Source organism: Thalassophryne amazonica, chromosome 1 (genome assembly GCF_902500255.1).
Source record: "Thalassophryne amazonica chromosome 1, fThaAma1.1, whole genome shotgun sequence".
In the NCBI taxonomy this organism is placed as follows: domain Eukaryota; kingdom Metazoa; phylum Chordata; class Actinopteri; order Batrachoidiformes; family Batrachoididae; genus Thalassophryne; species Thalassophryne amazonica.
In genome coordinates this window covers 87,168,696-87,195,267 of record NC_047103.1, presented here as the reverse complement: position 1 = coordinate 87,195,267, position 26,572 = coordinate 87,168,696, and the positions used below count along the sequence as shown (strand labels likewise).

The 26,572-nt window shown below is 43.2% G+C and overlaps 1 protein-coding gene across 1 annotated transcript in view; it reads left to right on the top strand.

Moving 5' to 3' along the window:
* scospondin (subcommissural organ spondin) overlaps positions 1–26,572 on the top strand; it is an 852,118-nt gene that overhangs the window by 779,014 nt on the left and 46,532 nt on the right. Inside the window, 1 exon segment of the mRNA XM_034168739.1 lies at positions 4,330–4,460. Within this exon segment, the coding sequence (XP_034024630.1) occupies positions 4,330–4,460 (131 nt within the window).

Genomic DNA, 26,572 nt, shown 5'->3' with positions numbered 1-26,572 from the left:
GCTCCACAGCCTCAACGCTCCGTGGGGCAACAGCTCCCCCTGCTGACGTTGCTAGGGAAACGCACAGGGCCAAAATGAGAACAGCTGACAGAATGAGGAGGCTGGTCCGCGGGGAGTGTTTTCTCTGCAGCTCAAAAGAGCACATACAGAAAAACTGCCCCAAACGGCCAAAACGACAACACCCGCCCTTAGAGACTGGGCTAAGGGGGGGTCATAACATTCACGTGGGACACACACATATTGCCACACGACTCCCAGTTACAATCCTGAGTGGGGATTTAACCCTTCAAGCCCCAGCACTGGTGGACACGGGGTCCGAAGGGAATCTGCTAGACAGCAGATGGGCAAGGGAGGTAGGGCTCCCTCTGGTGGCGCTTCCTTCGCCATTGCAGGTGCGGGCAGTAGATGGCACCCTTCTCCCTTTAATCATGCACAAGACACAACCTGTAACTCTGGTGGTGTCTAGGAATCATCGGGAGGAGATCGAGTTTTTTGTGACTCCTTCTACCTCCCGCGTGATTTTGGGCTTCCCGTGGATGTTGAAACACAATCCCCGGATTGATTGGCCGTCTGGGGTGGTGGTTCAGTGGAGCGAAACCTGCCATCGGGCGTGTTTAGGATCCTCGGTTCCTCCCGGTTTACATGCTAAGGAGGAGGTCAAAGTCCCTCGCAGTCTGACGGCGGTGCCGGTTGAGTACCACGATCTTGCTGATGTCTTCAGCAAGGATCTGGCACTCGCCCTTCCCCCGCACCGTCCGTACGATTGTGCCATTGATCTGATTCCAGGCGTTGAGTTCCCGTCCAGCAGGCTGTACAACCTCTCACGACCTGAGCGTGAATCAATGGAGACCTACATCCGGGACTCATTAGCTGCCGGGCTGATCCGGAACTCCACCTCCCCGATGGGTGCAGGTTTCTTTTTTGTGGGCAAGAAAGATGGCGGACTCCGTCCATGCATTGATTACAGGGGGCTGAATGAAATCACGGTTCGCAACCGATACCCGTTGCCGTTGTTAGATTCCATGTTCACCCCCCTGCATGGAGCCAAAATCTTTACTAAGCTGGATCTTAGGAATGCGTATCACCTGGTTCGGATCCGGAAGGGAGACGAATGGAAGACGGCATTTAACACCCCGTTAGGTCACTTTGAGTACCTGGTCATGCCGTTTGGCCTCACCAACGCCCCCGCGACGTTCCAAGCCTTGGTTAACGATGTCTTGCGGGACTTCCTGCACTGATTCGTCTTCGTATATCTGGACGATATACTCGTCTTTTCTCCGGATCCTGAGACCCATGTCCAGCATGTACGTCAGGTCCTGCAGCGGTTGTTGGAGAACCGGCTGTTTGTGAAGGGCGAGAAGTGTGAGTTTCACCGCACCTCTTTGTCCTTCCTGGGGTTTATCATCTCCTCCAACTCCATCGCCCCTGATCTGGCCAAGGTCGCGGCGGTGAGAGACTGGCCCAAACCTACGAGCCGTAGGAAGCTGCAACAGTTACTCGGCTTTGCCAATTTTTACAGGAGGTTCATTAAGGGTTATAGTCAGGTAGTTAGCCCCCTGACAGCCCTGACCTCTCCAAAAGTCCCCTTCACCTGGTCGGATCGGTGCGAAGCCGCGTTCAGGGAGTTGAAACAGCGCTTCTCGACTGCACCCGTCTTGGTGCAGCCCGATCCCAGTCGCCAGTTTGTGGTTGAAGTGGACGCCTCTGACTCAGGGATAGGAGCCGTGCTATCCCAGAGCGGAGAGACCGATAAGGTTCTTCACCCGTGTGCCTATTTCTCCCGCAGGTTGACCCCAGCAGAACGGAACTATGACGTGGGCAATCGAGAACTCCTAGCGGTGAAAGAGGCTCTTGAGGAGTGGAGACACCTGTTGGAGGGAGCGTCTGTGCCATTCGCGGTTTTCACTGACCACCGGAACCTGGAGTATATCAGGACCGCCAGGCGGCTGAACCCCAGGCAAGCCCGCTGGTCACTGTTCTTCGTCCGTTTTGACTTCCGAATCACCTACCGCCCCGGGACCAAGAACCAGAGGTCGGATGCCTTGTCCCGGGTGCATGAACATGAAGTCAAAACCGAGCTGTCGGATCCACCGGAACCCATCATACCGGAGTCCACTATCGTGGCCACCCTTACCTGGGACGTGGAGAAGACTGTCCGGGAGGCCCTGGCACGGAGCCCAGATCCCGGAACAGGGCCAAAGAACAGACTGTACGTCCCACCAGAAGCCAGGGCTGCCGTCCTGGACTTCTGTCACGGGTCCAAGCTCTCCTGCCACCCAGGGGTGCATAGGACCGTGGCAGTGGTCCGGCAGCGCTTCTGGTGGCCTGACCTCCAGGCTTACATCCAGGCCTGCACCACATGCGCAAGGGGCAAGGCGGACCACCAAAAGGCACAGGGACTCCTTCAGCCGCTTCCTGTGCCTCATCGCCCCTGGTCCCACATTGGTCTGGATTTCGTCACGGGCCTCTCACCGTCCTGGGGGCACACCACCATCCTCACGATAGTGGACCGGTTCTCCAAGGCGGCCCACTTCGTGGCCCTCCCGAAGCTCCCGTCGGCCTTGGAGACAGCGGATCTCCTGGTCCCCCATGTCGTACGTCTGCATGGGATACCAACAGACATCGTCTCAGATCATGGTCCCCAGTTTTCCTCGCAGGTTTAGAGAAGTTTCTGCCGGGAGCTGGGGGCCACCGTGAGCCTCTCGTCTGGGTATCACCCTCAGACCACGGACAGGCTGAACGGGGTAACCAAGAGCTGGAGCAGGCCCTGCGATGTACCACATCCGCACACCCGACAGTTTGGAGTGAACACCTGGCCTGGATCGAGTATGCGCATAACAGCCAAGTGTCCTGTGCCACCGGCCTCTCCCCGTTCGAGGTGTGTTTGGGGTACCAGCCCCCTTTGTTTCCTGTGGTGGAGGGAGAGGTCGGTGTACCCTCGGTCCAGGCCCACCTGCGGAGATGCCGTCGGGTGTGGCGCACCGCCCGTTCGGCCTTGTTGAGGGCCCGGACAAGGGCTAAGACCCATGCAGACCGTCGACGGTCCCCGGCCCCCGCATATCAGCCCGGGCAGGAGGTGTGGCTATCCACAAGGGACATTCCCCTCCAGGTGGATTCCCCCAAACTGAAGGACCGGTACATCGGGCCCTTCAAGATCCTCAAGGTCCTCAGTCCCGCCGCAGTGAGGCTCCAACTCCCGGCCTCACTGCGGATTCATCCAGTATTTGACGTTTCAAGGTTGAAACCACGTCTCACCTCACCCCTCTGTGCACCCGGTCCGGCGCCGCCTCCTGCCCGTATCATCGACGGGGAGCCAGCTTGGACAGTGCGCCGGCTCCTGGACGTCCGTCGAATGGGCCGGGGTTTCCAATATTTGGTGGACTGGGAGAGGTATGGACCCGAAGAACGCTCCTGGGTGAAGAGGAGCTTCATCCTGGACCCGGCCCTCCTGGCCGATTTTTACCGTCGCCACCCGGACAAACCTGGTCGGGTGCCAGGAGGTGCCCGTTGAGGGGGGGGTCCTGTTGTGTGGGCCGCCAGAAGAGGAGGTACTGCTGGCCCACCACCAGAGGGTGCCCTGCCTGAAGTGCGGGCTTCAGGCACGAGAGGGCACTGCCGCCTCACAGGAACAGCCGAGGTGACAGCTGTCACTCATCAACTATGACAGCTGTCACCGATCATCTGCACTTCACTGCAGATAAAAGCAGGATGACACCTCCACCACGTCGCCGAGATATTGTTCTTCTAAGGAGGTAATATTCTCAGCCATAAACTAAACTGTATCTTAGTCTGAACTCTTTTTGCAGCCGCTTTCCTGTGGAGCCTTGTCCGCTGATTGGTGGTTTGTGAGAGTGCCGACGTCTTCGCCTCTCACTCTTTCCAGATAAGTGCTGAAACAGGAGCTGCACGAGTGTGTGATTTGAGGAGGAGGTGGAATTCCCACCGTTGTTGTTACTGGGTGTACACACACCCACACTTGACTGTCTTTGCTCTTCGCCAGCAGTACCAGATCCGACACACGGAGACGGTGGCCAGCTGGGGGACTCGGGACCTGGCGGCTCCAGTATCCTTTGGGTTCGGTGGCGGAGGAAATCATGTGGTTCCGGTTCTTCTTTAGACGGACGTCTCCTATCGTCGAGCCTGTCCACACGACACCTTTATCCATTGACTTTGTATCATTCTATAATCTGCTGTGTATGGTTGTGGCATTCACAACAGTAAAGTGTTCAAATTTGACTCCTTCTGTTGTCCGTTCATTTGCGCCCCCTGTTGTGGGTCCGTGTCACTACACTTTCACAACATTTGCCTTATTTTACCTCATTTTCTTAGGTGAGCCCATGCCAGAGTGTCATCGTTTTGTGGAAATTAGAAACATCACCAAGAGAAATTGTCGCCTTGACAATGTGGAGGTTACCTTCTGCAGGGGACAGTGTTTGTCCAGGACCGATGTCATCCTGGAGGTACAAAACACACACTCACACACATACAAAATGTTCTGTTTTCGCAGAATTACTGAAGAGGTTTGAAGAAACCTAATATTCAAGAGAGGGAGAGAGTGCGTGTGTGTTTTGACAAAATAATCAGGGCTGTGAAAACGGAATTCCGTGGATTTCATCGCGGGGGGGGGGGGGGGTGTTAGTGTTTTACTCTGTAATTGTGATCATCACTGAGTTGTTAAAATGCGTATTGCAAAGCATTCTTTTTTACGACATCATGCGAGTTTTATAAATCCGCAGACAGACCCGTATAACAGATAATAATAATAAATCATTGTCCACGGAAGTCTGCGGAGAAAAATGCCTCATTCAAATTGTGGCTGTTAGGACAGTTTTTGTAAAGCAGAGCTTGTTGGTTGGTATGGTGACACTGTGACTGCTGCTAAATGCACCATGTGGACATCAGATACTTTTAGAGTCATCAACCTTTTAAAAGAAGAATTTTGCAGCATGTCTGTGTCACTGAGTGACGTTGGACAGAGGGAAGATGGCGAGAAAGATGGTTTGAAAAAGTTTAAGGACTCAAGAATCCGTGGAATGGTGTTGGCTTGAATTAAATTCATGAACACATCCAAAAGATTAAAGAAACGGGAAAAGTGAACTGCATTTTGTGCCATCAGGAAACATGGTAAGAATTATTCTCTTCTTGGAAAATAAACATTGTGCTGCTCGAACAACATTTCAGACAAGATTGTGACCTTTTGTTTAAAATTAATCTGGACTTTCTTTCATTGGAAAAAAGACACTGTGGCTTTGAATGGATTTCCAGGAATTTACACAAGAATATGTGACTTTTTTCTATAAAGTATGTTCTTGATATTTTACCATGCTTTTCAAAATATTCAGCAAGCTGTAGCTGTGGTTTTTGAAATGCTTTAACAGTCTTTTCAGTCTTCGTGAATTTCATGTAGTTTAATTGTCCTGAGTTAATGCATAATTTGGTTTACAATTAAAAGGGAAATCCTACTTCCATGTCATATTCTGCTATTTCAACATTATCATTGACAGTTCAAATGAAAGGCTGAATTTAGGATCATTTAAATATGCACTTCTTTTGAGATTTTTTCTTCCAGGAGATGCTGAAAATGTATCTTTAGATACAAAATTAATTTGGTTTCTGGGGCCCCGCGGGCCCATGGATCCCCACTCATGGGGGGCTGCGCTCCCCAGAACCCCTGCAAATTTTCCTCTGATTTCACAGTTTTCATTTCACAGTCCTGAATGATAGTTCAGAAATTTTCACTTTGCTCTTTTTTCAATATTAATGTGACTGTCACTCATTCAGCACTTATCACACAGAATGCAATAATACAAATGTACACTAGTTGAGACATTTGCTTGCCTGTACCATTACATAAAACTGTACTTATCCTTGTTAACTCCTGGATCTGGTAACCATTAAAACAATGTTATTGGTCTGATTTGTTTGTTTTGATGTAATTTGACTCCAATATAATTTCCATTTCCCAATGTCCTATGCATTTATTCCACTGTAAGTGGTTGAATGTAATTAATGTACAAGATTTTTCTCCAACATAGGATGTGGCTCCAGCAAAGTGGTAACACCATACTTCAAGACAAGACCATTTTAACAAAAGCATTTGAATTAAAAAAAGTCCTTCCATCGAACCACTCCATGAACACGAAAGCAAAACCTTCTCAAGTTTGAAGATAAACCCAGACAGGCAAATATAAACAAATACATACATTCATCACTGTGGAATAAAACTGGTAACCATTCCCATGGGTTCAAGTTCAGGTTCAGGTGCAGGTAAAAACAAACAAAAAAGAAAAACTGGCTCTCTCATTTTTGGCAGAGGTTTGGTGCAGACCTTTTTAAATTTTGAGGATAAAAAGGATAAAACCATTCTGAAAGTACTCCAGTATTTTCTCACTTTTCAGTGAAACATTTCAAGAACATGACAATCTTGAAGTTGGTCTCCTGAGAATATGTGGCCCGTAAACAAGATGACACCACAGACCAGTGAACAATATGTGGACATCAGAAATACAAATGTGAATTAAAATGTGTTTAAACCATGTATTTCTTTTATCCACAATGTTGATGTTTTGGCATATTTATGCTCTTGTTAATGAACATATTGTCTACTAGCACAACGTTGATAATTTTTACAGGAAAAATATGTTTTTTAAAGAAGCCCACCTCATTGTCCCTAGGATTGCTTTGTTAGACCAGTGGTAAGGGCCAACAAAAGGCAATATTGAACCACACCTCACTGCCTCTCACTGACCACACAGACTGCATATCAAGGCTGTGCAAAATTTGGTCAGTTCAAAATCAGCTGTACTCAAGAACTGAATTGAATTGAAATTCAAGTTATTTTTAGTTCAGTTCTAAATTTTGCACACCCCTTAAGTCAAAGCCAAGTCTGGGAGCATGCATTGGTGCCATGCTTTGCCGCATACACAACTCCATGGAATTGCTTTGGGTCCTGGATGTACAATCTCCTGAATGTACGATCACCTGGATGTACGAATCCATGGTGTCGGTTTTGCCATACAGAACTCTCTCTGACTGACGACAGCCCGTCTCCAACTTGTGAGTGAACGCCATGCCACCATCACCGGTGCTTATGCACCAATACGTGACGCCGACCATGAAGAGAAGGAAACTTTCTATGCCAAGCTGGACACCATTCTATCAGCTATCCCAGCATCTGACAAGATCATCCTCCTCAATGACTTCAATGCCTGGGTCAGAAAGGACCACCAGCTCTGGAATAGAACCGTTGGGAGAAATGGAGTGGGCAAGGTCAATGTCAGTAGCACCCTGCTTCTCACAACATGCAGTGAACACAATCGCTTTATCATCAACAACAACTTTAGACAAAAGCAAAAGTTCAAAGTCTTCTGGCAATACCCTGACTCAAAGCATTGACACCTGCATGACTACATCCTCATCTGAAAGCATCACCAGAAAGATGCCCTGTCCACCTGGTGACTGGTGCAGATAACCTTTGGACGGATTATCATTTGATCTGCTCCAGGATCCAGCTGAACATACGGCCCAAGAAGAGTCCTGGAAACTGCAACACTATCAGAATGTTCAAGATCACCAAGCTCGAAGACCCAGAAATAAAAGCAGCATTTTAAAATCACCTGATGAAAGAACTCCCCAAGAAATACTTCATCCTGGCTCTAAAACATTGGAAAGAGCTCAAGACAGCCATAACAACAAGCTGCCAGGAAAGACTCAGAGACCAGAAGAGGAAACACGAGGCCTGGTTTGATGAGAATAACGAGGTCCAACAACAGCTCATCAACCAAAAGTGAAAAGCTTTTCTTGGCCTTCAAAAAGATCTGACCTTCAAAGAGAAAAAAGCTTGACTCCAGCAAAAGCAAAGCAAACTCTGCAAAATGAAACTTGCAAACTGAAAAATCAGTCATGGTTTAACAAGGGTGCTGAAATCCAAGCCCTCAGTGACAGAAATGATAGCAGAGGCTGTTTCCATGCCACCAAAGCACTCTACGGCCCCTCCACCCATGGACAAGCACCTCTTTGAGTGGTCAATGTAAGGAACACTTTGAAGACCTCCTGAACACCAACCCAGCCACTGAGGAGGAGGAAGTGCTCAGCCATCTACTAAGACAAGCCATAGTTGAAGAACTCAGCTGAACCTCAACTCTTGAAGAAAGTTGCTCTTAAAGGTATGAAAAACAACAAAGCACCCGAGGAAGATAAGATCCCCATTGAGGTCTTTAAAGAAGGAGGTCCCTTTCTTCCATGCCAACTTCACCAACTCATCATCAAAATCTGGAATCAAGAAGAAATTCTAGCAGACCTGAAAGACTCAGTGATTGTCACCATCTCCACGTGGAAAGGAGTCAAGTCGGACTGTGGAAACCATTGTGGAATCTCCTTATTATCAACTGCAGGAAAGGTTCTGGCATGGACTGGCAACAACTGTCTGAAACCACCAGGTGAAAACATCCTTCCTGAAACCCAGAGTGGCTTCTGACCATCAATAGGGACAACAGACATGATTTTCATTGTCCGCCAATTGCAAGAAAAGTGTCTATAGCAACCAACCATTGTACCTCACTTTCATCAACTTGACAGAGGTATTTGACAAAGTGCACATCTACTTCTGTGGAAGATCCTGAACAAAATGGGCTGTCCAGAGAAATTCATCAAGATCCTGAGGCTTCTTTGAAATGACATATCTGCCAAGTTTTGGTAAATGGCATAAGAACTGAAGCCTTCATTGCTTAATCAGGAGTAAATCAGGGCTTCGGCATCATCCCTACACTCTTCATCATCATCAAGGCAACAGTCCTCCACCTGATCAGGGACAAGGTGCTACCATTGATTGACACTGTGTACGGAACAGATGAAAAGGTCTTCAACCTGAGCCGAATGAGAGACAAGACGAAAATCACCACCACTTGACTCCTGGACGTGACTCCTGGATGACAGTAGTGTGTCATCCTTTATGGAAGAAGGTCTTCAGAAAATCCTGGAAACCTTTGAAACCTACACAAGTTTGGCCTTCACATCAGTCTGAAGAAGACAGATCCTGTGTCAGCCTCCACCCATCATGTTCAATCCAATGCTTTCTTAATATAAATGTTATTAGCTAAAGCTGCACTGTGGAGGATTCAATGCCATCTATTGGAGAGGTTACAGATTTTATTATGCCATCACAGTTTTGTATCCTTCACATTTTGAGTTCTTTGGCTACAGGGATTCCTGCTCTCCTCCTCTCTTGTGATAATCCAAATTTATCATCCTCAGTTTCACAAAAAATGGATTCTCAAACATGCTATCCATTGTTCCAGTAGATAGTAAGTACAGAAGAAGAACAAGGAAGAGGGGTCTTTATTGTCATTATACATGCATGAATACATGCAGAATCAGAGTTGTTTATTGCCAAGTATGTTTTCACATGATAAATTTGCTATGGAGTTTGAAAAAAAGTTGAGCGATCGCCATCTTGAATTTGCGTCACCTGAACCACAAAAAAGCTTTAAAAAAACAGCAGTAGAACCATTCTTCCATCACCCTGCTGGGAGAAGCTTTTTTCAGCTACTTTTCGGAGTGATGCTGACCGAGGGAGGACGGACGACTTGGTGGGAATCGATCGAACCACAACATCTGGCTGACCCGCACGGAGAGACCAGGGTTCAGGCATCATCCCTAGGCAGAGCGAGACAGGCAGCCGGGGTGATGGAGCAGACCCACTCAGTCTGAAATTTCCCAAATTTCCCAGTATGACAATCAGTGTGAGAATAATCTAAAAATAAAACATAACGTTTACTGCACTGCTGCTAAGGTTTAATGATTGGCAACGTTAGCTTAGCCTTTTAGCACAGTTGATCTGAGTGAATGGCTTAATTTGTAAATGGTTCAGTCTTTTATTATGTTTACAATCATCTACATCTACATCTTTTTTAGGAGACTACAAAAGCTCAACTTTAAATAACTTTTTTGGGGGCATTTTTTTGTTTGTTTTTATATATATATATATATATATATATATATATATATATATATATATATATATATACTGTTTAGTGTTTATTTACATTTTAAGAAAAAAATTTATTTGTCCCAATCAGGAACATTTGCTGTGCAGACAACCTAAATACAGATGCACTTCAAAAATGTCCATTGAAGAGCTGAACACCATGAAGTCCAGTCAGAAGAAAACATCTCTGCTCTTCAGAATAGGAGAAAAGTGTCTTCAACAACAACAACAGAGGTCAAAGCTGCAGAAGTGACCTTCATCTGGTTCCGAGAATCCAGCATAACATCACTTGCTTCAAAAAAAACAAGGCTCTTTAAACAGCAACTATTTTTATTATTTTTAAAAAGCTGTTTCATTTTATATTTAAAAAATAAATGAATGGATCATTAAAAATGTCAACGAAATCAAAGTTAGGCAAAAGACATTTGCACAGATAGAAGCTCTCCCCTTATTTTGCACAATTTTAAAACATTTACAATCACTAGTCAAATTCATATTTTAGAAATGACTCTGTCCTGAACACAACATTAAAGGCAATCAAATATTTTGACACAATTACAAGTTGAAATGACTCAATTAAAAAAAAAATCATCATGAGGTTTATATCACAGAAATCCTACTTTACAATCACACTGCAATCATTGTTAAATTATCTCCTGTTGCATTTATACTAAACATTTGTATTTTCTTTTACAGTGTCTGTTTTTTCTGGTTGAAATGAGATATGAATGATCTACCAGACTTTAAAAAAGTACAAATTTCCATGAAATTTTGTCTAAAAATAAATGTCCAGAGTGCCTTATGTTAAACAAGAAATGATCTAATCTGAAATAATAGGTGGTTTTAATTTACAGATGAAGAAATGTTTCTAAAGAACCTTTTATTTATTTATTTGCCATTTTAATTACAAGTGTTCTAAACTTTTTTTTACAGTGATCAGAAAATGTGGTAAAAAAAAACATTTGCAAGGATTTTTCTTCAGAAAACTGCTGTACAAATGAGCAGTCCCGTGACATGTCTCTGTTTTAGTCTTCCGTGTTTTGGCCTGATGCGTCCTTCCTACTGGACAGCATGAAGCTATGTCACAGTTCAGAGCGGTGAAAGTTGGATTGGGTTTAATTGTGCATTTGATACAGTGGATCATCATATTCTACTTGATAGGCTGGAAAATCATTTTGGGATTACTGGGAGTGCCCTTGCATGGCTGATGTCATGACCAGTCGTTCTGTGTTTTGTACAGTAACACTACCTCTAACCTTAGTGACATGAAATTTCGGGTTCCACAGGGTTCTGTCTTAGGCCCCCTGCTTTTCTCTCTTTATACAGTTCCCCTTGGGCACATATTGCAGCGTTCTGGGATTACCTTTCACTGCTATGCAGATGATACTCAGTTATACATGCCAATAACTGCTGGTAATCTCGTTCACATAAAATCCGTAGAAGATTGCCTTGCAGCAGTGAGAAGTTGGATGTCTAGAGACTTCCTACTTTTAAACTCTGATAAGACTGAAATAATGGTTCTTGGTCCAGTGAGACATCGGCATCAATTTGACCAGTTAACGCTCAGCCTAGGCTCGTGTGTCATACATCACATTGACAAAGTGAGGAACCTTGGGGTAATTTTTGATTTTTAAGACCCTGATCCATGAGTTTATCTCTTTTAGACTAGACTACTGCAATGTTCTATTTTCTGATTTACCGCAGTCTAGCATTAGGGCTCTTCAATTGGTTCAAAATGCTGCAGCCAGACTTTTGACATGAAGCAGAAAGTACAACCACATTGCACCCATTTTGGCATCCCTTTACTGGCTTCCTGTCCCAGTGAGATCAGATTTTAAGGTTCTGCTACAAACCTATAAAACTATTCATGGACTGGTACCTCCCTACCTAGCTGACCTAATTAAACCCTATGTACCGGCCCGGGCTTTACGTTCTCAGGGTGCAGGACTACTTTGTGTCCCTAGGGTGAATAAGAAGTCTGTGGGTCACAGAGCTTTCTCTTATCGTGCCCCTGTTCTGTGGAATGATCTCCCTGCGTCAATAAAACAGTCAGATTCTGTGGAGACTTTCAAGTCCAGATTTAAGATGCACTTCTTTTCCCTTTCATATGGCTAGCATACTGGTACAGTTTTGTTTTACGCTGGCAAATTATACAGTATTTTTTGTCTTTCTGATGCCTAATTCTGTTTTTCTCTCTGTATAAGGTGCAGCTCCATCCAAAGATGGGAGTTGTATTTGTGTTGGCGACCCTCCTGTCCTGTGCGCCAACAGCATTCCTTGTATATTCATCCATGAATTCTTCTGTGAACTGTTCTGTAATTTATGTTTGTAGCATGGCCCAAGCAGAGGGTCACCCCTTTGAGTCTGGTCTGCTTGAGGTTTCTTCCTCAGAGGGAGTTTTTCCTTACCACTGTTGCTCTGGGGGTTGGTAAGGTTAGACCTTACCTGTGTGAAGCGCCTTGAGGCAACTCTGCTGTGATTTGGCGCTATATAAATGAAAATAATTTGAAATTGAATTGAAACTGTTGAACTTTGACCGCGTCAGCCTGTAGACAAGCGGCAATGCGCGCTCCCGTCAGAAGCGTCGGTTTAGCTCGGCTTTTGACGCAATGCTTCTGATGCCTCTAAAAAGCAATGCGTCTCATTGAAAGTAATGCTTTTTAGACCGATTCTTGACGTCTCTGACACTTGCAACGCGTCCGGTGTCAAAGGCCCTTAACACTTACCGACATGACGTCTCTCATCTGCCTCGCCTTTTCTTCTCCACTGGGAACCGGAAAAAAATGCAACTGCTTCGTTGATTGCAGCCAAAAAAGTACACCATTTATCCATTTGAAGTTATGTTGTGTATATATATTGCACAACGGAGCGGAGGTTCCCGTAAGTGGTCAAATCCCTCGATATCACGCAGGGCTCAAATGAAACTGCGGTGCCCTATAATTCAAAATAAAAAGAACCAGTGGCTTCTGCAGCCGCATGAGTAGCAGGCAGGCAGACGGCAAACCAAGACCAAGATGGAGATTATCCCAGTTTCACTCTCCTCATTACATAGAGATTTCCCCAGGTGAAACTGCACGCCTTGGGCTTACTTGTTGTGTAGAGTGGGAAAATTAAGTCAGTTTTGGTCAATCTCGTGTGATCAGCCTTTCACAAAGGCCTGAAAAAGGTAGCAAGCCCAGAAATTGACATGTTGCTCAAATTTCTGATCGCTCAAAAATCAAAGAAATACACGAGCTGTTTTTTTGCACCATTATTTATAATGTGTTAGAGCATATCTATACAGTCAAATCATAAATCAGGTTGTTTGGAGCAAAATCTATATTCATTAGAAATCTCATTTTGAATGTGCTTCAAAATATTCTGCATTTTCTGCACCCCAGATGGCAATGTGGGTAATTAAGCATCAAAATCATATTTTACCATGTATTCTTACATATCTGAAGATGATGTGAAGCAAATATGGCGCACAGTTTAAGCTTCCTTACAGCCCTGAAGAATATTATATTTATTATTATTATTATTGTTCAGCAGCTAATATTCAAAAATACATTCATGGGTTAAAACATTCTGATACAACTTGGTGTCAGTTAGAAGCTCAGTCATGTTTACGTACAGTAGTGTTCAGAATAATAGTAGTGCTATGTGACTAAAAATATTAATCCAGGTTTTGAGTATATTTCTTATTGTTACATGGAAACAAGGTACCAGTAGATTCAGGAGATTCTCACAAATCCAACAAGACCAAGCATTCATGATATGCACACTCTTAAGGCTATGAAATTGGGCTATTAGTGAAAAAAAAAAAGTAGAAAATGCTTTTTTAGCAATCCTGTGAATCACTAAACTAGTATTTAGTTGTATAACCACAGTTTTTCATGATTTCTTCACATCTGCGAGGCATTCATTTTGTTGGTTTGGAACCAAGATTTTGCTTGTTTACTAGTGTGCTTGGAGTCATTGTCTTGTTGAAACACCCATTTCAAGGGCAGGTCCTCTTCAGCATAAGGCAACATGACCTCTTCAAGTATTCTGACATATCCAAACTGATCCATGATACCTGGTATGCGATATATAGGACATGCCCATATCATGATGCTTGCACCACCATGCTTCACTGTCTTCACTGTGAACTGTGGCTTGAATTCAGAGTTTGGGGGTCGTCTCACAAACTGTCTGTGGCCCTTGGACCCAAAAAGAACAATTTTACTCTCATCAGTCCACAAAATATTCCTCCATTTCTCTTTAGGCCAGTTGATGTGTTCCTTGGCAAATTGTAACCTCTTCTGCACGTTTTTTTTTTTTTAACAGAGGGACTTTGCGGGGGATTCTTGCAAATAAATTAGCTTCACACAGGCGTCTTCTAACTGTCACAGCATTTATAGGCAACTCCAGACTGTCTTTGATCATCCTGGAGCTGATCAGTGGGTGAGCCTTTGCCATTCTGGTTATTCTTCTATCATTTTTGATGGTTGTTTTCCATTTTATTCCATGCGTCTCTGGTTTTTTGTCCATTTTAAAGCATTGGAGATCATTGTAGATGAACAGCCTATAATTTTTCTCCAATCAGCTTTTTAATCAAACTACGCTGTTCTTCTGAACAATGTCTTGAATGTCCCATTTTCCTCAGGCATTCAAAGAGAAAAGCATGTTCAACAGGTGCTGGCTTCATCCTTAAATAGGGGACACCTGATTCACACCTGTTTGTTCCACAAAATTGACGAACTCACTGATTGAATGCCACACTACTATTATTGTGAACACCCCCTTTTCTACTTTTTTTTACTAATAGCCCAATTTCATAGCCTTAAGAGTCTGCATATCATGAATGCTTGGTCTTGTTGGATTTGTGAGAATCTACTGAATCTACTGGTACCTTGTTTCCCATGTAATAATAAGAAATATACTCAAAACCTGGATTAATGTTTTTAGTCACATAGCACTACTATTATTCTGAACACTACTGTACCTCACTCCCTGCCTCATTATTTTCATCTCTCCCTGTGTCCCTGTCTCTGTACACAGTTAGTCCTGTTGTACTTCCCTCTCTTAAAATAGGAGATAAATTTCGACTTCACTTCACATGTGTTTCTGCTTCTGCTCTTGGCCCTTGATGTAATACCCCCCCCCCCCCCCCCCCCCGACACTGCATTTCATCTATGGGGTAAGAAGGGCAAATTTCTTAATTTTACTGATATGTCTTCCCTATATGGCCTGCCCTTATCTCATTTATTTTGTTTTTTGTTTTTTTTTTCTTTCAAATTATACATTGTGCATCTACTATTTTTACGGAGTTCCCCTCTCAGCCCCCTAAACATCCTTGAGAGGACCTCTTTGAACTTATACCAAATAACAACGCCTTTATATTGGGGATATATAATCTTGTTCTTTCAGTGGACATTCATCCAATCAAAAAAACTATCTGTAATCGGGAACAAGATTTGTGTCTGGAGTTCAGGGAAGGTTTCTGCGATAAGGTTGTTGATAGAATTTGCACGTCATCTTGTGTAAGATTTCCCCTTATTCAATTTAAAGTACACAGGCTGCACTTATAAAATCAAAATTATCCAAAATTTATCCCAATGTTTCTAATCTGTGTGACAGATGTAACTCCTCTCCCAGTGATTTAAGCAGTGGTGAGCACAGTTCCGCTAATCTGCTAATTATCGAAGATAATGTTTTCGTTATCGGATTAGCTTTTCAGATAACTTTGAAAACTGTCATCGGACCAATTATCTTCCGATAAGTTTTGTTCCAATAATTTTTAGACCGCTAACATTTTTGCAGACGTAGCTTTTTGTAGTAGATGCACAGTTCTATCCTCTACAAACAAAGAAGAGCTGGTTCTAAAAGAAACCACTCTATCCTCTTCAGGCAAAGGAGAACTAGTCATAGAAAAGAAAAAAATCTAATTTCTTTTGACCCCATCCTAATATGCTGGCAATAGCACCCAAGTCATCCAGAGGCATACAGTTTTAACTTATGGTTAAAATTTTAACCAAACTAATTTTGGACAAGTTATTTAAATTAACGTTATGTCTGAAGTTGTATGAAGTGAAAATATTAGATATATGTTTTAGCTTTAAAGTAATGCACTAATTTTGAAGGTTTTAGTGTGGACATGGTGTGTGCGCAGTGCATTATGGGCATTCACGACAGAAGAAATGCATTTGAGACATGCTGATCAGGCTCCACAGGGACAACAGCATTAAACTCTTTGTATATTGTGCCTAAAACTCTCGTGAATATATTCGCTGGGTTTATAGATGTTGTTATTGTTTGTTTTATGTAAAAATGCCAAAAGTCTGTTTTAATTGTGATTCAGGCCGTATGATATAACCAGTGTCAAAATGCATAGAACACTGCCATCTACTGGCGACCAGTTGTATCACAGTGTTGTCGACCGCAGGATTTTTAAATTTATCTGTAGGTTTCAAAACCTGAGAGATCACACACGTGGAGATAAAAAAAAAAAAAAAAAAATCATAGATCTGACAGGTTTAGTTGTACAGTGTGTGGTGTCAGCCACATGGTAAAAACAACACACGAACATTCCCAGGTCAAACACCTCACTTCTGATATTGGCTGCATGTCACATTTAGCTCCTCACGTCCTTCTTAACACACCACACATGGCAGGAATATCTGATAAGATTATATTTAGCCCCATCACGATTGTCGAGGTGTCCTTAAGATTCTTTCTTAGATCTTTGAAAAATATTGGACCTGATTGAAATGACTGTCATGGACATGTGTTTTTTTCAATGATTATTGTTATTTATTTATTTAATTATTTAATTATTATTGGTTGAGGTTGGTATGTTGATGTGGGATATTTGTGATGGTTCGGGTTGTGACACATTTATGTATTTTGATTGTGCTTTCTTTGTGTTTGTGCTTTGTAAGTGGTGTGCAGGGGCCTCTTGTACAAAGACTTGCATGGATTTCTTACTGGAACATGGCATAGGGCAAAACTCAGAAACTGGCATAAGCACAAAAAAATTCAGATGTATTATAGTGTGCATACGCATAGATCCAAGGATGTTCCTTTTGTACATCCCACTGAACATGGAATTGAGCACACATGCAGAAGTACCAAACTCCTCCCTGTCCACACCCCTATTTAAAAAGAGGATTAACCAAGAGTGAGCTACAGATGAAGTGGAGTAAATTATGTAAATGAAGTAAATGTAGTGGAGATACACAGGCATAGGGATGGATACTGACAAGATTTTATCAATATCGATACATTATCGATTCCGCTTATCGATCCGATTCCTTATCGATTCCCTTATTAATACCTCTTGCAAATTTTCTGTGTACTAAACATAGGCTTTACAGGTTTTCTATGTCAGCAACATTTTATTTCATCTTAAATTGGTCACTGGATCCTTAAACTCTGGACATAAATAAACTTTACATGGTGGATCCTTGATCTCTGGACATAAACAGAAATAAACAAAATCTGTAGTTTTTGTCAAAAGCATTTCCTTTCAGACACTATTGGCATGAATGTCTTTCCATACGTCTGAGCTGAACGTAGCTGGCTGCTGCACATCAGGATGTAATTCATAAAGAATGCAGGGCATCTCATTTTGGGAGGAAAAAACATTTTAGTCTATTGTAGCTTATTGTCTGTATTACAGCGTTTGGAAAGAGGTGTCATTTTATTTAAAGTGGCAATTCTTTTTGAAGTTGTTAATTCTGACCGGACTCTGTCTCAGCAGACAGTGTTTGGAGCATTGCCAATGAAACGGAGCACGATTTCCCTTCTTGACTGCAACAAGAGTCCCAGTTAGTGACTTTAATCCACACAAAAGTGACTCATGATTGACATATTTTAATGGCTTTGAGAGGGGGGGTAAGAAGTGGACTTGCCATTTCTGAAGAGCAGCAAATCAAAGAACCAACGAGCCAGTGGATCGAAGCACTGCTTCATTGGTTCACGCTTCAAAGTGGAGTTGCGCTGCAGAAGCAGTTGATTACAGAGCCGCTGCAGGGTCTGCAATCAATGTAGAGAAATGATCATTTTCCCAACAAACACCCTCAAAATCAATGGCCACTCTGGTGGTATTGTCCCTACCAAAGCTGAGATCAAACCTACGCCCTTGGGTGCTTCAAGGCCTCGTACACCTGTTGCTACAACTATTCACACACACCAGCAGCTGAAAGACATAGAGTGCCCTGTGAGAGCCCATTTGTCGTCTAAATTCCAGGTGACACACACAAACATCCAACACCGCTCGCTGGACACTTAGAAAATGTGGGGCCATTCACGCTATTAGCACCAAAATAGTGAACACGCGACCACTTTTGAGCTGGGTGTGGAATTTGTGTAATTGCCCCCACAACTGTGGACTTGCGTGCTTGTGCTTGCCTTCCAGCTCTGTTCCGTTCCATGGTCCTGCCTGCTTCTTTGTGTGTACCCAACCTCCAGCCTGTTGCTTCGACCACGCCTGTTTGCCTGATGATTTTTGTACTGCTGCTTTTCCCGGACTGCTTACTTGTGTACCAACTTCTGCTATCCTCAACAGTAAAGCCTTCTAAAAACCAGAGCTCTTTGTTTGAGCTGTGCATTTGTGTCCTACAATTACTGACCATCCAGCCTAATAGTACAAACTGGCCAATGATGGTGTAACACATTTATTTATTTATTTATTTATTAGAGCCTCCACATGGGAGCACCAAAATAATGTAATGTAATTTACAATATACAGGCCTCGCAACAGGGGACCATAAAGATGTAACCCAATTATTAAATAAAATGTCAAACGTGAGCACCATAAGAATGTAGTGAATAAGCAGTTAAACTCCATCTGATGAGTCACCAAAATAATTAACAATTTAGGGTTTAATACTTATTATTTAATTATTACTCGGGGCACCACCTATTTATAGCATAGGTACTTTAAACATTCATTAATTTATCAGTCTCAAATGAATTAATCCATCTCTGATCTGAAAGTCATGAATTCACAATACGATTGACCAGGGGTTTCCTTCTGATCACAAAATGAACCACAGCAGAAATATTTACAATTTATTTACAAGTAATGAACACTTTACTGGCATTTTCTGGGACAGTGATTAAAATAAGTTAATTTATGGACCCAATTCCTACTTACTCATGAGAATTAGAATTTAGAGATTAAATCTGAAGCCAATTATTAAGAAAAATATTAAACAAACATATGAGTATGCTTAAAAGGAAGAATAATAATAATGAGGAGCCACTTTGTATCCATTAACAACAAACCCTTTTCCTGGAACCTTTAACCGGGCCACTTAGCTGTTCGTTGAAAAGGTGGTTCGGACGGCCCGCCCGTCCGTCGGGGTTAACGCAGTGGTCTCTCCGTGTGATCCCAAAGGCTTGGGTCGGTTGGTTTTACCGACAGGACGGCTGCTTGTAGTCAGGTTTGAAATCAGCTCCGTCATCAGCTGCTGGACCTCAGAGGTGGAAGGCGTTTGTTAAAAATGGTTTCTGGTAGCTTTTAAAAAGTTTGTTTGTTGTTGGAGCCAGATTTGTTGGAGCCAGATTAAAAATCTTCGTGAATTTAGAAAAAAATAAAATTTTAAAAGCGTTGAAAAAACAAATCAGCTGACAGAAAAGGAGAATCGCTTTTCTCTAAATTTGCTGTTAATTTGAAAAGTTCAGCTCGGAGGTTGTCTTAAAAATTCAAAAGAATTGACGCACCTTAAAGCGTCAGGTTACAACTTTGTTGAAATTATCAAAAATGAACAAAGAATGAATGCCACGTGGTAGCCTTAGCTTAGCTTAGCAATGGGATGGGGCCTTGGCCCAAGAATACAAATTAAGCATTTAAGAAAGGAAGAGAGAGGCAAGAGGGAGCAAGACCAAGAGAGGGAGAGAGCAGCAATCTGTTCTAACTTTTAAAAGGGGACTGACATCACCAAACTCCACCCATTTAGGGTGTGTAACTTTACAGAAAGCTTCATGTGGTCACAGTGCAGACACCAATGATTCAATTATTTAAACATATGAATTATTTTGACATATCTGTTCTGAGACACTTGAATGGATACACATTATTAATAGTCAGACACATCCTTTGGATAAACCAGAATATTTCACCATCAACAATATTAATAATGCAGAAATATCACACATCAGTTAAGGAACACGTATCAATTAAATGGAATGATTGTATGCAAAGCATTCTGGGTGATTATTCAATACAAACACCATTAGAAATTTTTATATATGTGAATCAAAGAATACTGATGCAATTCTTTTATTTTAAAAGAATGTCTCTCTTCACTTAGACCTAAAATAATAGCTGTTATCAAGACAAAGTTTTATGGCCCTGTGTTGTGGAAGGGATGTCGTCTTGCAGTCTTGAGAGGGTCTGGCCTTGGCGCGAGGTCATAAAATTTGGGTTCTCCTGGCATGGAGAAACTGAGATTCTGATGTGAAGCCATTATAATGTCATGTAATTCATAACGACCACAAATTCACTGATAAACAGGTAAGGGTTCCCCTTTGAAGAACTTTGAATTACAGTTTTGTTTTGCTGTGAAGCCCAGTGTTCACAGTCCTTTGTCTGCAGTTCAAAACTCAGGTTTTTGTTGAGACAGCATTAATGTATTTATTTAATTGGGGTGAATCGAGGCCACGGCGCTACCATGAACACACCCGACTCCAACCCGTTTCAGCTGGTGGTACAACACCATAGTAAGCAGCTCGCACAGCAACAGGATCAACTCACCACACTATCTACCAACCTCGCTAAACGCCAGAACTTATTCATGGAGTTGTTGAGCACCAACATGGGATAATTAGTGTCTAGGCTAGATAATCAGGCTTCAACCGTTCCAGCCACCGGCAACACCAGTGTGCCTTCATCAGGGCAGTCAATGGCCACACCGGCTTCCGTACCTGAACCTGAATACTGTAATCTGCTGTCGCCACCTGAACGCTTCTCAGGCGAGTGCGGTGACATCAGACTTTTAATTACTCAGTGTGAGTTAAACTTTGAGCTTATGTCATGTAAGTTCCCGTCCGACAGGGCGAAGATACCTTACGTAATCACTCACCTAAGCCATGCTTACCCACATCAAAGCATGTTATCCATGCTTTGGCGTGGGTAACAGTGGAGTGGGATCGCCGATCTGCAACCTGTGCCTCTCTAACGGCTTTTACAGCGGCACTGCAATCAGTTTTCCAACACACCTCTCTGGGGCAAGAAGCAGCCTGTACCCTCATGAGGCTGAGACAGTGTGGACGCCGAGTATGACTATGCTGTGGACTTCTGCATTCTGGCAGCCAAGAGTGATTGGAATCCCGCGGCACTCCATGATGTTTTTTTCAAGGGGCTTGCTGAAAACATCCAGGACCAGCTGGTGGCCTTAGATTTGCCAGAAGACCTTGACCAGCTCATCGCAGTCCAATACAGACTGACCAACGTCTGCAGGACCTTCTTCGCTGTGCCCTCTGGCTTCCTGATCGACATGCCACAATACTTCCCGCCTGCTCATCCTTCTCCAGCCATGTCAGCACAGATTCTCCACATCACAGCACTTGCGAAGCCAATGCAGTTGGGTTGCAGTCGACTTTCTTCCACTGAGAGGCGGCGACATGGAGAAGGCAGACTTTGTTTTTACTGTGGACATTCTGGTCACATGATAATCTATTGTCAAGCCAGGGGTGCCACCATGCGGCCTAAAGCCGACATTCCGGTGAGTCAAAATTCAATTTCTCCTTCCTCAGCACAAAACGGGATTTTGGCTAAATTAATATCTGTGTTGGGGTCTGCATTGTCGCTGTGTTTTGGGTAGTTTAGGTCCTGTTCCTCCTCATGTCCTGTATGAGAATACGCATGCTTCTTCTGCTTGGGTCCTGTTGTATGCATAGGTGTGTGTGTTTGCATGACCTTCATATGCATGCATGTTATGGAAGTATTAATGTGCGTGTTGTGAATGAGTGTGCAAGAATGCATGTGAGCATGCGTGGGTCTTCAAAGGGTGTGTGTTTGCACAACTTACGTTTGTCTGGCGTGGATGTGCTTCTTCCTCCCATACCCTGTGTGTGTGTGTGTGTGTGTGTGTGTGTGTGTGTGTGTGTGTGTGTGTGTGTGTGTGTGTGTGTGTGTGTGTGTGTGTGTGTGTGTGTGTGTGTGTGTGTGTGTGTGTGTGTGTGTATGGAATGAGAAGTTTAGATCTTCGTGCGTGTGGGTACATGGTGCTGTTATAGTGTTTACCTTTTCCTTCTAGCTTTTGGTTTACAGCTGCGCCCGAATGTTGTCATGGTTACACTTGGTATTGGAGTGCAGCATTATGTCAGCTGTCTACTGCGAGGGTCCCGCCTCCTCGCACACTTTTCTTTTGTTTTTATTCCCTAACGTTTTTGGTATTTCTTGTTATTTTCATATCTTAATTATTTGAAGTAGTTTTTTCTTTTGATGTTTTCTGCCTATAATGTTCCCACGTGTGCTCTTACAGGTATGGCACTTTATTCTCAAGTTATTGTTTCATGACCTGCAGTTATTTTCTACAGCGATCAGTTGTGTCTTCTTTTGAGACTACTGTTAGCCTGGGTTTATTTTCTGTGTTTCCTCTGATCCTCACATGCTTTGGTTCTTCCTGATTACTCACACCTGAGCACAATCAACCCAAATGTATTTAATCACATTTGTTTGCTCTCTCATTGCGGGCTGTTTGTTTTCTGTGAAGCTCAGTTTTCCTTTGACACGTTTGCCAGTCACCTCATCTCCAACTGTTTGTAAGTGTCCTTGCTGTCTCTTTTTGACAGTAGTTTTATGTTATGGACTTTTTGCACTCTGTCTAATTTTGTTTTTGGTCACTTGGACATTTTTAGTTTTTGTCTTTGAAGACACTTATTTTTGGTGCTGTGATTTTGGAGCCTCTGTTTGTCACCTCATTTGGGGAAGAATAAAATCTTTTGTTTTTCTCTTACCTCTCGTGTCTCGGCTACACTGCATTTTGAGGTTCAACTCAGTTCCTGGGGTTTAATACCATAACAATCTGACCATTCATTAGTATCCATGTCTGCATTTGTTGATTCTGGTTCTGATGCAAACTTGATTTTGTCTTCTCTGGCCAGATCTCTACACCTTAAACTGTATGAGCTATCGCACCCTCTGGTGGTGGGTGCCGTGGATGGTCATTAATTGGGTTGCATTACCCATCGAACTCAGTCAGTTCAGATGATAATTTCTGAAAACCACTCCGAATTGATCAGTTTTCACGTTTTTGATAAAATGACTCACCCAGCTATTTTGGGGCATCCCTGGCTACAAAAACATGTTCTCAATTTTGACTGGGTTAAGGGGGAGATTGCTTCCTGGGGGCCTGCTTGTAAAAATTGTCTGTTTAAACCTGTATGTTTTCAGTCTACTTCCAACCTGGACCTTGTGGGGGTGTCACCGTGCTATCATGACTTGGCACCAGTGTTTATTAAAAGCAAAGCTAAATCATTACCACCTCACCGGGAATACAACTGTGCGATAGCACTCCTCCCCGGGGTAAGCCCACCTCGAAGGAAAGTCTTTTCTCTGTTGGCTCCTGAATGCAACACTATGAATGAGTACATTCAAGAATCTCTTGCCGCTGGTTTGATTAGACCATCATTGTAATCTGCAGGAGCGGGGTTCTTTTTTGTTGAAAAGAAGGACAAATCCCTCCGCTTGTGTATTGATTATCGGGGGCTCAATGACAGTATGGTTAAGAAACGATATCCACTGCCACTTATCTCATCTGCTTTTGAGCTTTTAGAAGGAACAAAAATATTCACGAAACTTGAACTATGCAATGCATATCATTTGGTTCATATTGAGCAAGGTGATGAATAGAAAACCGCTTTTAATACACCCTCAGGACACTACGAGTACCTAGTCATGCCTTTTGGTCTCACTAATGTCCCAGCGGTCTTCCAGAACCTGGTTAATGATGTGCTGCGCGAGTACGTTAGTAAGTTTGTTTTGTTTATTTAGACAATATCCTGATTTTTTCCACTGATCTGGAAACCCACACCTGCCACATCTGCACTGTTCTGCAAACCTTGTTGCAAAACAACCTATTGGTTAAGGCCGAAAAATGTGAGTTCCACAAACCCACCATATCATTCCTCGGATTCATGATTGCAGAGGGTGGGATTAAGATGGACCCTGAGAAAATTGCAATCATGCGGTATTGGCTGGTTCCTACCACCCGTAAGGAAGTCCAAAGGTTCCTGGGCTTCGTCAGTTTCTACTGAAAATTCACCCGTAATTTCAGCACGATTGCAGCTCCGCTTCACAAGGTCACGTCGTCCCTCCAGCCATTCGTGTGGACACGGGTACACTGAGGCTTTTAGGGTTCTAAAGCATCGCTTCATTGTGGCCCCATGCTGCTCCTCCCTGACCCTACTTGACAGTTCATGGTTGAGGTAGATGCTTCTGATACTGGTGTTGGAGCAGTCCTGTCGCAAGTGAAAACCTCAGATAATAGGTTGCAACCGTGCGCCTTTCTGTCAAAAAAGTTGACTGCTGCTGAACAAAACTACTGCATCAGCGACCATGAGCTGTTGGCAGTTAAAGTGGCCTTGGAGGAGTGGCACCACTGGTTAGAGGGGGCACAGATTCCCTTTTTGGTTTATACTGATCACAGGAACCTAGCATACCATAGAACTGCTAAGCGGCTTAATGCTCGCCATGTCAGGTGGGCCATTTTCTAAAGCCATTTCAACTTCGTAATCTCTTACGACCTGAATCCAAGAATGGCAAGCCTGATGCGTTGTCGGGGTAGAGCGACCCGGTTGACGCGCCGGCCAGTCCGGGGACTATTTTACCAGCATCTTGTTTTGTGTTGGCATTAACGTGGGACAAAGAATCTAGGGTCCAGTCTGCCTTAGGCAATACTCCAGTTCCTCCAGGTTGTCCCCAGGGTAGGCTTTTCGTTCTGGCCATTCTCAGGGGTGACGTAATCAGGTGGGGACATGACAGTCGGTTCTCTTGCCATTCAGGAATCAAGACAGAGTTTGTTGTTCAGCAGAGGTTCTGGTGGCCTGGGATGTTAAAAGATATTACTGAGTATGTTAATGCTTGCTCAACGTGTGCTATTGACAAGTCCTCTAACTGTCCGCCTGCGGGCTCATTAATGCCACTGCCTGTCCCTACTCATCCCTGGTCACATATCACTTTGGATTTTGTAACTGGTCTGCCGCCTTCCAGAGGAAATACTGCTGTTTTAACTGTGGTAGATAGATTATCCAAGATGGCTCACTTCATCCCTCTGCCTAAACTTCCCTCAGCAAAAGAAACTGCCTACCTACCCAACCTACATCTGGAGAGTCGTTTGGTGGAGATGTGCGTGTAGTGGAAAGTAGCACATATGAGGATAAATGGAGCGCAGGAGCCATGAACGGAAGTCGTGGCCTGGAGTGTGATCAGCGTGAAGATGCTAGGAGAGGAGCCTGGGGAGAGGAGTGGGAAGCTGGAGGGTGCACACAGTGGAGAAAGGGCGCCTTGCAATGGATTAAATCATGACAAAAGACAAGGGCTTTAGGAATAAAGTAGTGAAAGAACTTAGGATAGCCAAAGCAAACTTTTTGTTGATTTGATAACACAAGCTAAAGGAAATAACCATTTAGTTTGGAAACATATTAATAATATTTCTCATAAGGTAAGAAGGTCCCATAAAAATCATGAAATAAAATTAATAGTATTTTGACACAAGATGAATCACTGATAGCAATGCATTTAATATTTTTTTTAAGATTCTGTAAATAACTTGGTTGTAAATTTTGGATCAGTAGACTCAGTCAAACCTGTGTTTCACTTAAGTGAAGTTTTGGACACAGAAGTCCTTTTTTTGGGGGGGACCTGAGAAAAGCATTCGATACAGTGAATCATAACATCCTGTTAACAAAATTATCATTTCACAATATTTCTGAAAGCACAACACAATGGTTTAAATCTTATTTACAGAACAGAAAACACTACAAGAATTAACCCTCTGGGGTCCGAGGGCATTTTTTGCACAGTTCACTCGCCTGGCATAAATGTTTTATTATTGCTGTTAACAGCTTTCCCTGCATCCCACAATCAAGTTTTATGTCTTTTTGTTTTCAGGACAACCTGTTCTTTCATAATATATATGTTTTTGTTGTGTTTTATAAGTGTAATAAAGATTTACAATCAGAAATAACAGGAAAAAGTAAAGCGGAAAATAATTTTCCACACACATTTATTCAAAACACACAGCAAACTATGATAAACAACTGTTTTGACACTTTATAAAGGTAATTTGAGGCCTTGTGTGAAAGACTGTACAACAAAAAAGTTCAAACAATAAACAAATGCACAGTTTGAACAATATATATAAAATGGTCTATGCGTTTTTGTTTGTCTTCATCTCAAAGCAATTTCTGTCTGCTATTACACAAAGGTTACATCACAAATTTCTATTTCTACTGTGTTTTGGAGTCTTCTGTCTGACTCTGCAAGCAGCTTTCATTTCACACTGGCTTCTACAGTCTGAGGGGCGGCCCCACTCCCTCACCCCATTAATATGGTAAACAGTGCTTTACGCCAGAGGGAGAGAGCCACAGAATAATCCATTAACATTCAAATGC